Source organism: Anser cygnoides, chromosome 1 (assembly GCF_040182565.1).
Source record: "Anser cygnoides isolate HZ-2024a breed goose chromosome 1, Taihu_goose_T2T_genome, whole genome shotgun sequence".
Lineage (NCBI taxonomy): Eukaryota > Metazoa > Chordata > Aves > Anseriformes > Anatidae > Anser > Anser cygnoides.
The window spans coordinates 96,587,592-96,605,407 of record NC_089873.1 but is presented as its reverse complement, the minus strand read 5'-3'; the positions used below and the strand labels follow the sequence as shown (position 1 = coordinate 96,605,407).

At 37.8% G+C, this 17,816-nt stretch overlaps 1 protein-coding gene across 7 annotated transcripts in view; it reads left to right on the top strand.

The window, feature by feature from the left end:
* The window catches only part of CFAP44 (cilia and flagella associated protein 44), a 43,455-nt gene that overhangs the window by 6,570 nt on the left and 19,069 nt on the right, over positions 1–17,816 (top strand). For all 7 annotated transcript variants that reach the window (XR_010834007.1, XM_067003322.1, XM_067003347.1 and 4 more), the window contains 15 exons: positions 370–532; positions 1,594–1,696; positions 2,025–2,241; positions 3,744–3,858; positions 4,371–4,535; positions 5,757–5,912; positions 6,269–6,316; positions 7,334–7,433; positions 8,675–8,769; positions 10,587–10,796; positions 12,170–12,280; positions 13,995–14,147; positions 15,150–15,368; positions 15,847–15,992; positions 16,919–17,189. Coding sequence is in view for 6 of the 7 variants with exons in the window: in XM_067003322.1 (XP_066859423.1) it covers positions 370–532; positions 1,594–1,696; positions 2,025–2,241; positions 3,744–3,858; positions 4,371–4,535; positions 5,757–5,912; positions 6,269–6,316; positions 7,334–7,433; positions 8,675–8,769; positions 10,587–10,796; positions 12,170–12,280; positions 13,995–14,147; positions 15,150–15,368; positions 15,847–15,992; positions 16,919–17,189 (2,272 nt within the window). In the remaining variant the exon portion in view is untranslated. The remainder of the gene's footprint in view (positions 1–369; positions 533–1,593; positions 1,697–2,024; positions 2,242–3,743; positions 3,859–4,370; positions 4,536–5,756; positions 5,913–6,268; positions 6,317–7,333; positions 7,434–8,674; positions 8,770–10,586; positions 10,797–12,169; positions 12,281–13,994; positions 14,148–15,149; positions 15,369–15,846; positions 15,993–16,918; positions 17,190–17,816) is intronic.

Sequence of the window (17,816 nt, the reverse complement as noted above, 5' to 3'; positions counted from 1 at the left end):
CTCTCAACTGTAGAAAAGTTACGAGTAATCTGATGCACATTTCTTATACTTTGAAAATGGGTTGCTAAACTGGTAGAATATGAATTCCTTGCAGCCCCAAAGAGTCCAGCAGAGGCAAGAAGTGTACCCTGTAATGGAGATGGAAGGATGGATCACAAGTTTTAGAAGGTCTACACTTCTGCCTTCCCCTCAATTATAGAGACTTCATATAGTTTACCTTCACTGTGTATTGAAGAAAACTGTTGCCATCAGCCTTTTAGTCACCAGGCTCAGTATTTGTCTCAGTTTTGGTTTAAGCATTTCTGTCCACTTAGTAAGCTTTTCTAGAAAGCCAGTGTCGAAATCTTTTCCTTATTACATTGTTCTCAGACATTCTTTTGGATATGACTGCAAAAGAAGTGTAAACCTGATGGTGATGGATAGCCAAACACTGCTATATATAGCAGGCAACCAGGTAGTGCTCCTGGACCTGAAAAATGAATCTCAAAGTTATCTCCGGAGCAGCAGTGGAGGTGGAATTGGGTTTATAACGGTATGGCTTTTTTTTTCTTTTCTTGTTTTAGGATGCTAGTCCCTCTCTATAAAGGGACATGGTCTCTTGGTTGCTTGATGGGATGTTCTGTAGTTGCACATGCATATACGTAAGAAAATGGTACAGATTAAAGGGATGTGTGGACCATGCAGTGCAAGCTACTCAGCCTGTCAGTATGATTGGCAGAGCACAAATATCTGCGTACCTGTCTCAGGCCCAGGTACCTTAAAGGGCTGACAGGTGCCAGCTAGGATTCATTTTAGGCCCTATTACATTCTTATTTTTTTATTTTAATATTTTGGCTCATACCAACTTTTTCTCTTGAACACTTTAATTTTTCCTATTCACAGCTGATACTAATTTAGTGTCTTGCCTGCAGTTAAAATTTAGAAAATTAAGTACCTAGGTAAACGAAGAGAAGAAGTATCTTGTTTCACTCTAGTAAACTCCTATGAAAGGCCTGAATCTCAAATGTTTTCTCTGGTTTTGTGGCACCTTTCCCTGTGAATAGCTCTGCCATCTCTCAGTTGCATTCCATATGAGCATGTTGTATTCCATATGAGCAGGGCTTTCAGGATACCAGCCTCAGACTGTTCTGCTCCATTGTAAGCAACCTTTTCTGGAAAATTATGCTACATCTGTCTATCTTCAGAACAACGTAATTCAGGATGTCTTTTCTGCAGCTTTACACATGGATGGCTGCTGACCCAAATGATGCACATGGTACAATCAGCCGGTGGGTTGAGTGAGGTAGAAATATCAAAAGGATGCATAATAAAGGAGATTATTGTACAGTTTCACAGTTTGTCATGATTCTGCAGTATATGCACAATAATCCCATTTTGTGTGCATAATGGTTTTACCATTGTGTTTGTATAGTGACTTTGTTCTGGTATTGAGCAATAGATTGGCAGTTGTTCAGGATAAACATACAGAAAAATGCAACCTAGTATGTAAAGCAATATCTTTTGACTAATGTGTGAGCAAATACAATAACTTAACTAGCAGAATAAAGACAAAGATGTCTTTACAACATGCAACAGGACTTTTGCTTTTTCAAGGCACACCCTACTAAGCAGTACTTCGCAGTAGGAGAAAAAGGAGAGAAACCAAACCTCATCATCTACGACTATCCTTCACTGAGGCCCTACAGAATACTACGAGGTACTGTAAAAAGTACTATTTTCATTTTACACAAATGGGCCAGCGTTTATAGATCCCAGCAGATGGAGTAGTGGTTCACTTTAAGTTTAGAAAGAATTACAACCCTTTGGTACTTCACAGCAGAGTAGGAAACACTGGTTTCCAGCTTTTTCATTATTGGACAGGAGAAAGCCTTTATTCAGTAGAAATAACCAACTGAGAACTGTTAAGTAGTGGAAAAAAACCACAACAAACTGCAGTGAACGTTGAGCGCCTTTTAAACATATTTTTCTATTGTTTTTTCCTCTTTTCCATGCATGTGTGGATTGGGACTTGTACATTTCTTCAGGTGGAACAGAGAAAGCCTATGTTTTTGGCGATTTCAACCGTGCTGGCACTTTGCTGGCTAGTATTGGAAGCAGCCCTGACTACATGTTGACTATCTGGGACTGGAAACAAGAAAAGATTGTGTTAAGGTCAAAAGCTTTTTCACAGGATGTTTACAGGGTCACATTTTCTCCTGATAACGAGGAACAGCTAACTACAGTGGGAGTAGGACACATCAGGTAGGTTTGCCAATTATTATTAATACATATCAACTCTAAAGTCATAATGTCTAGATGATGACTAGCAGGAATGTATTGTTAGCAAACATTCACCAGCAGTGAATGTTATTTTACCTATTGCAGTTACAAAAGAAAGTCCTTCAGCCAGTGAAGTCTTTTAAATGTCTTTGCTGCCGATGATGCTTAGCATTGGATATCTATTCTAATGGCTCCATTTTTGTAATTCCAACAAGCATTGGGGAGACTTAATACAAAAATATGTACATATACATGTCTTCTAGCTGTTAATGTAGCATGCATGCCTCCTTTGCCATCTGGGCTTTCTACCTTTGATTTATTGAACTCAGCTGCTGTTTGGGCAGACATTAGAACTGATTTCCATGTCATGGATCAGAAAGCCACTGATACTACCAAAAACTCACAAGGAACTTTACAAAAGGTATATTTCCATACACTGCCTCCATTGGTAAGTTCATGGATTCTTTTGTAATAAAATAATAAATGAGAGCTTTAAACCTTTTGGGACAGGGACTAGCTTTGTGCTCTGTGTTTATCCAAAGTTCATTGTTAAAACAGCAGTGACTTAAGATATGACTTGGATGCTATTGTAATAGAAACGATACTTTTATAAAATTTCTCTGAATTTTATAGAGGATTCAGATCAAAATCTGAGATGTGCTCTATATTTTGGTTGCAAGGTGGGTCTGAAACAAGAAATCACTTATTTAGACCAAGAATGGAAGTGGTTTAGAATATATTATTTATGGAAATCTGACAAAACAAACTCTCTTATAAACTTTCTTTTGAGTTAAATGCTATGAATAAACTCTGATATAGCTTTGTAACAGAGATGTACATGACACTTAATACGGATGTGGGCTCAAATTCCAATTTCTAACACCTATCTTAAATGTAATGTCTCCTGCACCATCCCTATTTGCTGTAGATGTTATTTTTTCTGTAATGCAGTAATTTAAAGCTATCTTTTATACTGCTAAAATAATATAATTAATTAGGAATAGCTTTGAAGATCTATGATAAAAGTTTTTGCTCACTGAGATTTTGCAGTCATGCTCATGTGCATGGTGGTACTTGTATGAAATTTAGCGAGGAACTTAGTCCCTTGGATTTACAAAGTTGAACATCATACAGTGGAGATAGCAAGACTATAATAGATGTTATTATAGTTACATGTATTGGTTGTATCAGGAAAGATATAGCTATGTGTTTTACACTTGTTTTAAATAATAGCTTAGTCTTCATTCTACCCAAGCCAAATCCTTCTCCCAGGTTTTTCATGGAGGTAGGATATGGAAAAGTTTGTGAGGTTACAAAGTTATATCTCATTTTAAAAAGAAAAAACCAAGGTCTCCTGTGGAAAAAAGAATAATAAATGAACATCATAAAACGGCATCCCTGGTAAGATTATTATAATGTCTGAGAGAGTAAAGAGCATGTCTAGGAAGCCTTTTGTCAGAGAGGGATGTGTTTTCTATACTCAGGTTCTGGAAGATGGCTCTCACATTCAGTGGTCTCAAGTTGCAAGGAGCCTTGGGCAGGTTTGGAAAAACATCAGTGACTGACATTATAGGGTATGTGGAGCTACCTGATGGGAAGGTAAGTCAGAACAATTTTAATTGATTTTATGTTCCCTCTCAGGTTTTGATATATAGTCTACTGAGTTAGTTGGAGAATTACTATTTGCTTCTAAGTGATATGAATTAGACCCTCAGTGCACTGCTCTGATGAGCTAATATTGACATTAATTTGCCAAAGAAAATGCTTGCATTGTAATAATTGAAAAGTATGGTTAATATTGTAATTCCCAGACAAAAGATCTCTGTTGGCTTAGAGCTGAGGCTTCTCTAATGGGATAGTGAAAACCTTAGTGTACAGAAATATAAAGTGTGTTAGCCCTAATCTCAACCATTTCAGTGCATGTAAATGATGTCATATTCCTAAAAAGGTGAATTGTGTCTCCCTTTACACCTTCTCTTGGAAATATCTGTACATTGCTATTAATTTAATGCTTTTGTAGAAGGAAGCCACAAATGTTAACCATATTTTTGCGTATATTTCTGTATGGTTAAGGGCAGGTGCTTAAGTGCTTCTCTTCCTCTGCATTGAAGGTTATCTCGGGGGCTGAGTGGGGCAACTTGCTGCTCTGGGAAGGGGGCCTCATCAAAGTAGAGCTCTGTCGAGCTGGACACAAGCCTTGTCACGCTGGCCCTATCACCCAGTTAGTTTTGGATGAAGGAGAACTTACCACTGTTGGACAAGATGGCTTCATTCGGGTGAGTTCTTTTGCTCTGCCTTTAGGTGTGCAAATTTTTGGTCAGGAGGTAATTTATTTATTTATTTATTTATTAATTTCTGGAGCTCATTTATAGGGGCATTTTTGCATTACAGTTGCTTTATGAGAATGACTCTTTTTTAGAACAGAATACAGACACATCTCCAGTGTAAATGTTTGAATCAAGTATTGTTTACACAAAATTTTTTGTTTCACAGTGGTAAATAAATCACCTTCTACTAAAATAAATCAAAATAATTTTCAGTGATTCTCTAAAAGCTTCCCTGCATTCTAACACTTTTTTTCATATGTTGTTTTGGTTAATCTTTATAATTTTCAGACCTAGTGTTACATTGGTGTTATTTCAAACGATAAACTATGGCAATACTTGAAATACATTTTCTGATTATTTTAATGCTGAGGTTATTAGAGTTATTAGTTAATTTCTATTTCATTTAACCTCAGAGATACATGCAATGAAACACAGGAACAATCAAAAGAAAAAGCATCAAGCATCCTGAAGTTAACACACAATCCTATAAATTAAGGTCAAAATGGTTTATGTATCTAGACCAGTTTCTGATCTCATCTGTCAATTGTCAAGGATTTTGCTATCTTGTTTACTTGCTCTTTAAGGGAAGACGTGTCTTCTGCTCATGTTCTATAGACCCAGATAATCATCAGGAAGCTATTCTAGACAACACATGGTTCCAAACACCCTGTTTTTGTTGTTGTATTTCATAAATCAATCTTAGCCCATTAGGAAAACTCACTTGATTCCAAGGTGCCAACTGATTTATACCGCAGAGAAGAACATGGATGCGTTGGATTTCCCATTCTTTCTTCCATGCTGCTTCAGTATGAGCAATGCTCTGAGCTGTCAGATATCATTTAATTTCTGTAGCTCTGAGGTTGCTACGTGTAGTTCTGCCAGTGCCAGGGCTGTATTTAATCTATTGTTATATCAGAATTGGAGAGGGAACTTTTGCATATACTTTACATTGCACCCAATTGTATGAGATAATATTTGCTGATTCACTGTTTTAGGTTAGATTCAGAACAGCGAGGCATATGTGACAGGTGTCATCTTCACCTATAGATTCTACCCTCCCCTGGTTTCTTATTATTTTGAATTTCCATATTAATTGTATATGAAAACATAATCTGACCTAATAAAAACCCAGTCTCTTTTTTTCCCATTTTTTGTTTTCATTCCATGAAGGTGTGGAATTTTGAGACAATAGATGCTGCTGATTGTGTGGATGACACAGGGTTATTGGAGGTGGAGCCTATGAATGAACTTCACGTTGGCAGGAACGTCAGTCTGAATTTCATGTCAAAAGTTCATGACAGTGGACAGCCCATTTGGTATGCTCAGGTAAAATACACTCAAGTACGTACAGCCCTGTGGAGAAACACAGAATGAGAGAAGTAATGCTTGGTTATAGCAGGAGTACCTTACAGGTCAGTATATCTCTTTTCTGTAGATTTCGATCTTGGTAATATGTGAGACTATGACTTGCAGAGCCAGAGCTGCATAAGTGTAGGAGAATGTCAAAATCTATTATCCTGAACTGATGGAGAGGACTGATAGGACCAATAGCACTACCTTCTGTGATTTCAGTTTCACCATGATAATCATTGAGGAACTTTTAAGGAGTGCTTGTGGGCAATTTTACTTCCATGTTGAGTTTGAAAATATTCAGGTTACATGTTTTGGTTTTGCTTCTTCAGGATGCCAATGGAGCAATCTGGAAGCTAGATTTGACTTTTTCAAATATGGTAAGTTCATTTTTGTTTTTCTTCTGATTTATTTCAATTCCTTTGCAGTTACTTTATTTAATTATATGGGATTCATCTACAATGAAGTTTGTGTTTCCAGCACAGCTGGAAATTTTAGCATTGATAAGATCTTTCTTCTTTAAAAAATATTTTCATAACATTATTGACTATAATGATTGTGCAGGATTATCAAAAGTCATTATTGATTTTTGCTTCCTTAATTTGAATTTGGCAACTAAAATTTATCATAAAGGAATTTTATTTTCATAAACTGGAAATAAAAGTTGCATGAGTGCAGGAAGTGAGTTCAAGGAGTACTTACGTACCCTATCTAGTTAGGTGTATTTGAAAGAGTCATTACTGTTGCCTGTAAATGACATGAAGAACTAGGAAAAACAAGGAGAAGATGAAGTGCACTTGATATGTTTTATCCAGTTGGCTACAAGTATTACTGCTGGAGATGTTTTTGATGATGAAAGAAATAACAAAGGTAAAATGGGGGCATTTAGTTTTTGCTCCAGAATACGTTGAAGTAAATTGGAATTTTCCCTTTGATTGGAATAAAGTTCTGGGCTAACAGATAAATAATGTTCCAAGAATTTCATGGTAAAAAGAGATGTATAAAACATGATATAAAAATTAACGTAAAAGATACATGACAAAAACTACAATTCCTTGGATGATGAAAAGATTTCCAAGGCAGTATAAGCCTAGGACTGGGAGCATTTTCTTTGCCTTTAGAGCAACAACTCTGTACTGAAAATATTCATTTCAGGTCTGAAACCACTCAATGAAAGTGGTTTTCCTGTATTTCCCCTTATTTACACATAGAAAATGATGGGATTTTGAAACAGCTTAATGTTCTTATACTGATTTGTTCATGATCTTCTTATGAACATTTGATTTTATTCTTTTTTAAACAAGGAACTCATGCCTGCCAAAGGTACAGTTGCTAATAACTTACAAGTGCAACTCCAGCACATAGCAGAATTTCTGGTTTTCTCTTTTGCACTACAGACCCGTGATCCAGAGTGCCTGTATACCTTTCACTCCGGAAGGATTGAGGCTGTGAGTGTCTCTCCTGTGACATACCTTATGGCCACCACTGCTCTCGATCGTAAGTAATTCCTTTCCTCCGATACCACTGTCATCATTGTTTTTGCAGAGCAATGATGCTATGTTTGGAACTACTCTGTTTTGAATTGCAGTTGTGTATTTGCTCTTGAAAAGTCCATTTACCATCAACTGTTATTCTTGGATCAGTTCTTTTACAGTTAAGACAAATCATCAAAGTTTTGAAATAATACACTGGGAATGCTTAATCTTATAAGCCTGGGATATTAATGAGAGAAATTTTTAATGGGAAGCTTTGTAAATTCTGTTTGTTTTGAAGGAACAGCTGGAAAGACAACATTTGTATTGAATAACAGCATTTGTATTGAAGCTTCTGGATTGATAAGTGTTGGGATCTTTATTTTATAAGAAATTACATACATTTCTAGTATTGTGTAAGTCGTTATGAATAGTAATATTTGTGGCTTTCTTAGAAAATGCAATAACTATCTTGCTCTCAACAACAGCTAATGTGTAATGCCAGACATTAATTTAACTTATATAGATACAGCTATTTAGGCTTCTTACTGTTAGCTTTACCATGGTTTGAAAGAAGAACCACAGGCCAGAGCATTAACAATGTCATTCATGCTGCTCAGAAAATGCTACAAGGTCTTTAACTCAATTCTTGTCAGCCGTATCTTGTCGTTTGCCTGTGTTATACAATATATATGCACTTCTAGCCTGAAGACAAACTTGTACCAGTTGAGCAAATGATACTTAGGATATATGCCATCTGGAATGGAATTTTATGCAGACCAATATATGTATCTACCAATCTGTTAATTTCACCTTTGATGAAAATGGATTTTTTTTGGACAACCTCCCATTTTCATCCATTTAAATATTTTGCTCCTTAGGCAATTCCAGCTATTAGCGTATCATCTTTTCCTATGTTGACAGTACAGATTTCCCTTAGAGTAGGCCACAGTCCTGTGATTACTCAAAAATTGCACATGGTGGTCAGCATGGGACTTCTTACTACACCCCTCAGCTGTGACAACTCACGGGAGTGTGTAAGCTAAAGTGTGAAGAAAGCTTATGTTTTGTTGATGAGCACCATGATAGCTGTGGTACTCTGTAATCACCAGGAATGTCTTTCCAGATGGACGTTTGATACTCAAAGAGAAAAATTAATAACTTTCCATCCCGCCTTTCATTCAAATAAATAGACGTTTCACCATGAATCTTAAAATGGAAATGACACTGCAAGAAATAAATTCCTGTTGTTTCCTTTCCACACAGGGTCAGTGCGTATCTATGATTTCACCAGCAACAGGCAGCTGGGTGAAATTCAGTTTAAACAAGGAGGAACAGCACTGACATGGGCACCTCGTGTTGTAAGTTTTTTCTTTTGTGTGTGTTAAGAAAAAATCATAAAGGGCCTATGAGCCTGCAAGCATAAAGAAAGGTGCTCACAATATAAAACCTTAAAGAAGTTACTGTTTAGACCATGCTGGAATTTACTGTAGTAGCATGTGTGCATAAGCTTTTGTAGTAGTATGTATATATACAGTATATATATGCACAGTTTGACTTTACTGTGGATTGTCGTGTATCCAGCTTTGTGTCTTTGTGAGATTTTAAAATCAGATCTCTGTATGCAGTCCAGGAAGAAATGATAGTTTATAGGCTAACAGCTTCTATTTAATCCAAGCCAAGTAATTGTCAATTAAAATGAGGTAGTTAACACATTTCAAAATGACAGCACAGACAATCCACAAACATTTGGAGATTAATCATAAAAAAATGTCACCAGAACTGATCATTTGTAGAGTGTGGGGTCTATCAGTTTTAGACATATTTGCTAATTTTAATTAAAGTAGTGTCTAGTTATGTTCTTAAGGAAACATAGCAAGCCTGGCAGCTTCGTTGAAAGCAAATTTATGGAGGAGAGTGCTTTACTTGAATTTCCAAGGCAAGGGTAGTCATCATTATAGTCTTGTGACTATAATTCTTGTCATGCAGACCTGCAGGGATGCTATTAGATGATGACCTCTACATTCAAGAGGTAAGCTGATCACCACAATAAATTGTACATTACAAAACTGATTCAGATCAGTTTTACAAAAGTTAGTACTAAGCATAGGCTGAAAAAATCAGAAGTACTTAGTCTAGCTAGCTTCTTTTAAAATCCTATTAGATACGTACCCGTAGTTTAAAGTGCTTGAATGTACTTGAAAATTTGTGCTAAGAAAATTTTGTCCCGTGTGTTTTGAAACACCTGTATCCTGTTACATCCTCATAGGCAAGCTGGCAAAGTGCAGGTTAGGTAAGTGAACAGTGACATGGATTTTAAACTGCCTGAATGGCCAGGCCCCAGAGGGTAGTGATTAGCAGCACAAAGTCCAGTTAGAAGCAAGTCTCTAGTTGTGTACCCCAGGGGTCATTACAGGGACCAATACTCCTCATTAATGACCTGGATGCTGGGACAGAGTGCACCTTCAGTATGTTTGCGGATGATACAAAACTGGAAAGGAGTGGCCAGACAGATAGACCAGATAGCTGTACTGCCCTTTGGAGAAACCTGGACAGGCTGGGGATTCAGGCTGAGAGGAATCTCATGAAGTTCAACAAGGGAAAATGCAAAGTCCTGCATCTGGGGAGGAATACCACAGACATGAGTACTACTTGGGAGCCTACCAGCTGGAAAGCAGTTCTGCAGAGAAGGATCTTGGGATCCTGTTGGATGTCATGAAATCTGTGCCCTCATCTCTTCAGAAATCATGCCCACATTCAATGCCAAATATTATATTCAGGGTAGTATAATAATTTCTTTTTGAGTTCCAACTCTTCTGCTTAAGAAGAAGATACTGATATATATGTATATCAATATGAAACACCTTTTGCTCATAAATTGCAACTACATCCTCACTGATATTGCCAGTCCCAATGGCATGTCATCAGTAAAAAAAATAATATATATATATAAAAAAATTAAAACAACCTCCTTCCACCCCTAGTCTTCCCCCTCCCTTTATGGTAGCATATTAGAAAGGATAAACAAGATTTTCCATGTATGGAACATTCTTCGTGCTTTAACGCTGTGTCTGTGTAAGGTGAGTTATAGGTTAACACCAAAATACGTGACACAGATTGTTATTCTAAACTCACTGATATACATTGGGATTTTTTTTCTTCCTTCTTCCACTCAAAGGTAAATCCTAAAGGAGGTCTAATTGCTGTGGGCTTTGAAGATGGTGTTGTTCGCATAATTGAAATTTATGATCCCAAAGGACTGGCTATTCTCAGAGGACGGACCAATATAGGTAACGCAGAGATGAATCTGAAACAAGCTTTCAAACCTCATACTTCTGCAGTTACGGCCTTGGCTTATGAACGAGATGGAGATGTCCTTGCCACAGGGGTATGTATTACTTCATTTGGTTATTTTTTTAACCCACAAATGTAGAAATTATTTAAAGAAATAAGGCAAAGTTTGGTTACTGACAATGCAGTTATACTTCCATTATTGCTGTTGATCATTTCTTGTAGTTCTCTGTAGTGCTGGAGGAAGAGATGGATCTGTTTGCACACACCTTTGTTATATGAAGGAAACCAACCATGCAATCCATACCATCATTTGGTGAATTACTAGACTGTTTAGTATGAATTCTGTAATCCATTTTGAAGATGCATTTGGCTTATTTTGGAATTAGTTTAGTAGTATCTTGGATTTAGTAAAAGCAAGTTCATTTGTACACCACCTTGGCAGCACTCCAGCTGCTACCCAACACTGGTTTGCATTACAGCACGGTTGACCGATCAGGTTGTCAGTGTGCCTGCTAGGCTTTGAAATGACTTCTAGTCAGTGGGGTACCTCTTTTTAAAAGCTGGCCTTCAGCCATTAGCAGTTCAGTTGCAGTTTCATATTCCTCGATTGCCATGTATTTCATTTAGTGCAAAATTCAAGCTGCCGTGCTTCATCTTGTGCACCAGTTACGGATTTTCTTAGTATCTGAGATCAGCCTGTGCTGTCATGTCTTACAAATCACCTCTGTAACAAGCAGGTGCATGACAGCATTGCACAGTAAATATATGTGATACTGAGATGAGAGAAATATAAATGAAAGCAGAAGGTGAAGAGAACAACTCAGTGAGTACTTCAGAGAGCCATTCCTAATATGAGGGTTTTCTGGGAGCAGCAACAGTGGGGCTGCTCCACTATGGTGGCCTCAACACAAGCAAAGGCAGTGCCCCAACGCAGGGCACGGTCCCACAGGGCCTGAGCTGGGTGAGCAGAGCAGGGCTGGTGACAGCAAACACTTCCACCAACAGCCCAACATCCATGAGTCAAAGGCAAGGTAACAAGCCACATCAGAAATCAAAGGAGGAAATCCAGAGTACTGCTTGGGGACAGCAGGATATCGGGCTGGAAACAGGCATGGCTATGACATAGCTCATGCCAGGGCCGGACCTGGGCCCAAGCTTTAGGTGAGCTCCTGGGGCAATGGGCAGAGAACATGCATGGATGGAGAAGCCAGCAGAGGCACATCACAGTGATTAAAGCCTACGAGTGCAGTCAGGGCCCTGGAGGAAGATGAGCAGGATTTTTATTCCCCTTCCTACTGTAATCACCATGGAAATCCAATTCTAAGTTCCAAGGCACTTGTAGGTCCCCGTGTCTAGCCACAAAACATCTGAAGTACGTATTTCATACAGTACTACAAATTTTTTGGTCAGTTTTGGTCACTTTCATTCAGTCATTATCTCTTCTTTTCTTTTTTCTTTTTTCATCAGAGTAAAGACAAAACAGTTTTCTTTTTTGCTGTTGAAGACAAATACGAGCCAGTTGGATTCATCTGTGTCCCCGGGCCTGTGCAGGCGTTACAGTGGTCTCCACCTTCTCATGTGAGTAATGCATGTTTGTTTTTTTCCTTCCTTTCAGTGTCAGAATGTCATTTTGAAAAGAACTTCCAATGAAAACAGACAAAGATCAATCACTCTAGCCATGTTCTCTATAGACAGTGCAAAAGATGTTTTGCTGCTTTGTTTTGCATGCTGCTTCAGAATGACAGATAGATCCTGTGTAGCTGTATGTCTGATTCAGTTAATTTGGACATATTTGGACTTTGGATAATCAAGAGCAGAAACATATGTAAACCACAGAATTTTGCTTAGTGTTTTGAGTCCCTGCCTTGAGCTGACAAGTGCCTTAACTTTTGGAATGTGTTTGTTGTTGTTGTTGTTTTTGAGAAAAGCATCGCTTGAGTATTATTGCCTGTGCCTCTTGCTGATGTTAAAACAGGCATTTGCAATTGCAGACAAAGCTTTCAGAAAACTTCTGGGTATTTCTCAGAACTTATGCTCTCTATTTGAAGTTGTTCAGTGACATACTCAAATAGATTCTTGCTAATACTTATTTTAAAAGTCTGATGAGGTTAGAGTAACTTGTGAATTTTTTTGTCAATCCAGTAATCTTATCTAGAAGGGAGATAGTTCATTGTATTTAATACTGACAAAGTGGCCACCAGGATGCATTAAAATGGTGTGCAGCAGCAAACTTTAGCTGTTGCTTTTTTGCGAGAACAGATAAAAACTGTGCTGGCAAAAGAACTCTTGCTGGTATGAACTCTGTCTTACTATAGAAATGATAGATCTTGGTCTGACATTGACATTTTGGATCCTTTCCTTGAGGACAAGATACTCCCTACTATTAAAAATCACACAATGTGTGTTTGATTTTTTCAGATTCTTCTGAGTAATTGTGTTTATCGGTATTAGGTCTCCACTGCTGGATATGAACACTGGCTGAACATGATTAAAGCATCTGAGTATTTTTTTTCCTCTTTGAAATAAGCACCATGGTAATTAAAGACTATAAATCTAACGAATGTGTTTGTAAGGCTGAAATTTTATACAAGAACCATATCGTTCCTAGCTAAGGTTTCCATAGCAACTCTAATATACCCCCGTCTGCACATTTTTAGTGACGGTTCAGATAAATAAGACTCTCTCTGTTCTCCAGATAGCTTATGAAAATTGAAACTACATAAAGACTTGCCTTTTAAACTCTCAAAACTAAAAAAATATTACCTTCACCTTGGCTATTCTTCCTTACTTGGCATTTTACGGGACCTGACAGGTACCAGCAATTAAAAAACAAACAAACAAACTCAAAGCTAAATAGCATCTGGCAAGATTCCCAGCCCAGTCTTGAAGGTATTAAGGGATTTAGGTAGTATAGAAACATACAAATTTTCAAGCAATTACCAAAATAAAATCTCACCTCCTAACTTGTGGGTCAGATCTACCCTTCAATTTAACCAAAATCCCAAAATATCATCATGATGCTTCCTAGTTAGGTGGTGTCAGAATGATAGTTGTTTTGTATATGGCAAGGACTTCAATTCTTTAACTTTGCCTGCGATACACAGTATATGAGAGGGTCACTGATTTCTAGCATCCATTTAAAAGTGTCCACTTAAATGACAGCACAGTTAAGGGTTAATGCCTCCTGGTTAGAGCTTGGTTTTGTACCCGTTCATCTACTGACTTTTTCCCCTTTCTCCCAATTCCATTTGTACACCTGCCCCATACTTGTATTTTATGTGTTTTTGTACAGGTGGAGAGCATGCTGCTCATCCTTTGTGAGAATGGCTTTGTTCTCCAGGTTCCTGCCCCTGTCCCTGAGGAACAGGATACAGCATCCACCTACCAAATCAAAAACCTGCCAACACAGTACTTTCATTTTTATAGTATTAAATCCCGAATCAAGGTAAAGTACTCTCCTGTGGAGGAATTTCATGTTCAGAGGACAAAACTACCTTTAAAAAGTTTCTACTCCCTGTATTAAAGCATACAATTTTTGCTAAGCTTCTTAGAGAGGAAGGCAAGGTAGAGTCCATCTGTGGCTGTGTTACAACATTTGGATTTACAAGTTACTGTTTGTTTATTCAAGTAGAAAACAGAAAGCATGATGTGCGTTTCTATAGGAATTAGAAGATGACGTTAGTGAAAGTGAAGTTAGCACATCAGTTTTTAAAATATTTTCATTTTGGTAATTTTCAGAGAAAGTATGTTTCTTGTCGTTGATGGTAGCCCTGTAGGAAATTCCTTTGAGTAGTCATAAAACACCCATGTGGTTGCTTTGAGGCAAACATTAAATCTTTTTTTTTGGGGGGGCAGTTATATATTTCTGATTTTTTTATGTTGTTATAACTTAAGAGGGGCATTTTTTTTAGTGTGAAAAATGAACCTTCACTGTTGAAATCTATGTATTTCTGAATAAGAACTAGCTTTTTGGTCCAAGTGGAGTAACATTGTTGGGAGACACTGTAAGTCTTTTTAAAAATGGAAAGGGCTTCTATAGAGAGAGAGAGTATTAATTGTCCTTTTTTTTTCCCTCTGGGAGTAGAAAAATAATTAATAAGCTGCAACAAGGATATGTTAGATAAAATGTAAGGAAAGCTATTTAACAGTAAGGATGGTGAAGCACTGAAATACGTTGCATAAGCTGCAGAGTCCATATAGCAGTAGATTTTTAAAGGCATGAGAATAGTTTCTGTTTCTGAGGACTATGAGTTAAAATGCTTCGGAGGAGAGGAGTGGGCATTTCTACTGGAGATTCCCATGAAGTCTGGTTAATCTCTGCTTAGTTGAAGGAAAAGAGATTTCTTTGGATATTCTGTGTATATAATGCCAGGATCTTCTTGGATTTCATTTATTAGATTCCTCCAGTCAGTTTCATGTCTCTGTGTTTCACTGCTTGTTGTAACAGCTGGAAGAGGAGATTGCACTGAGAGAAAAAAAAAGGCAGGAGAAGGAGAAAGCAAAGCTTGAATGGATAAAGCAGCAACAGGAGATGGGAAAGGACATAGAAGAAGAACCTGAAGAGGAACCTGAAGAAGAGCCATTGCCAACTCTGTACATACCAGAGGAGCCCAGTCCCATTCTCTGTGGGTTTTATTCAGCACCAGGGAAATTTTGGCTTTCCTTGGTAAATCAATTTTTATTTCATATTGGTGGGATTGCAAGATGTGGCAACCTTCCCCTCACATCTGGGTATCTGAGAAAACTCATTTGAAACCTGCCATCTCTAGGACATGGAATTCATGTCATAGTTGATGTTTTCAGTGATGTTTTTGAATTAAATCAGTAGTGCCACTCCAGCTCAGATTACTCAGTAAATTTCAAATAGGTACTATTCTCTGTGATGCCTGAATTGGGCACAAAGGCTAACCTGTTTCCTCACTAGCAGAAGGTAGAATTTAACATATTGGTAGGATGGTTTGTATTGCCAGTGATCATTATAGATTATCTCTAGGGGTAAATAGGATCTTTAGTTGTTTGGAAGTAACATTTCTTAACCTACAGTAGATACTTAAGAAAGGAAAAATTATTTAGAAGATTGCATTTACCTGGTCAGCTTCATCAGCATTCTTTTGTCAACACTTCTTTATGGTCCTTCTCTTCAGGGTGGATATGACTCAGGTTTCCTCTATCATTGTGCATTCTCCTCAAATCAGCACCAAGAAGACCCTGAACAGAGGCATGATGAACCCTTTGAAGTTATTCCTATTGAGGACGCTGACGACAATCCCATCCACTGGATCTCCTTCGGGTAAAACAATTTAGTGTAACAGATAGCTTTGTTACAAAGCTTGATGATACTGAACTTGGAAAGGAGAAGGGTACACTGCTTTGTTCCTTTTTAATTGTGGATCAGTTATAGTACACAGGAACTCTCCCTGGTTCCTCAGAGTTTCATTTAAAATTCATAATGGACACAGTTGGACAGTGTATCTGGCAGAGTATCTTTAAAAGCTCTTCAAGATGAAAATGGCTGATTTCTAATTAAGTATTGATTAAGGCTTATGCATCCTAGCTTGAAGAGCTCCAGAAGAACCATCAGAAGTCTCTGCTACCCTTTTAATTGGATTGCAAATTATGATCACCAGACCACTGATTCTCTTTGCTAGCTAGCAAAGAGAGGACACAGTTAGTCTTTGAGGAGAACATGGAGGGATCAGTCCATCTCTCTTGTCCAAAGAGTACAGGCTTCTCAGGACATTCTGTGAACTGTACAAATGGGAAGAGTGAGTTATTTTCAGACTCCTAATGTTAGGGTTCCCTGTAAGGCTAGGCATGAATTGCTTCTAAGGAGGCAGGTTTAGTTCAGACTTTTATCCACAGATGGCTGCATTTCAATTGGCCACCATTCCTACTAGATGAGGACTGGGGAGGGAAAACTTTTTTTTTTTATCTCTAAACTTGATGTCTTCTGCACTGTCCAATTCAGGGCTGAGACCAGTTCTGCGATACTCAGTAGATGCTAGAACAGTACTGAGCAAACAGCTGGGAAAAAGGCTGCAGTAGTACCATACTTACTTTAGATGGTCCAAATACTTTGCAACCACAAAGCAAAAGTTGGAAAGTCTACATTTAGTCAGCTAGATTAGCTCTTCCTTAGAAGCATTGTGTTTTGAGTTGTGGCCTTCGTTGTTGCAAGTTATCTTCTATTATTGTTTCTGGTTGCTTATCTGACAGTACCAGCAGACTATTGATGTTCTGTGGGATGCAGAATGGAGCACTGCGGGTTTATGCTCTCCAAGATAAAGACCTCTCGGCAAATACCCTGAAGGATTACTGGTCCTTCAATGTACATGACAATGATTATGGCCAGATCCGGGGGATCTGTTCTAGTTATGATGATAGGTTTCTGATTACCTGTGGTGGAGATGGAAACATTTTTACCTTCAACATCTTGTCTCCAGAGGATGTTCACAAAGAGCTAAAAGCCAAAATTCCCTCTCCTAGGGTAAGTCACTAAATGAAGATCCCCTAAACTCTTGTTTTTATCATATGGAGAATTATAGCTCTGATTATAGAACAAATCTGAATACGTACATACTGTGCCACCTTCTTTCACTGAATTAGGTCTATTTGCTATGAAACTACTGCATATGGCTAAAATCCAGTTCAATTATTTGACATCATAGATCTTTCACAGCAGAAGCTGAGATTTCCCAAACGATTTGGAAGAAGAGTTATTGCAAAACATTCCCTAATCAACAGGCAATACGACTGCATTGCTCCTTTTCAATGTTTTGTGTTTTTCTCCAAATAGTGTGTGTGGTTCATATATCATATTGTACTATCTTTTTCTCGCTCAAAAGTATAATCATAGGCATACCTAGGATGGAAGTACCACAAGGATTTGGCAAACTTAATACCCATCTTTGATTTTATTCCGGTAGAGTATGATTCTGCTCTGGATGGGGATTCTAGAAATAACATTGGAGAATGCCAAATGCATAGTTTCTCAATGCTTTTGGTACCATTTATTGTACAATTCAAAAGTTGGATTTTTTCTAATTTGCAAAATAGCGGAGCATGACGATACTGTTCCTCTTTCAGTCTTGTAAAGTTCTAGCAGTAATGATTT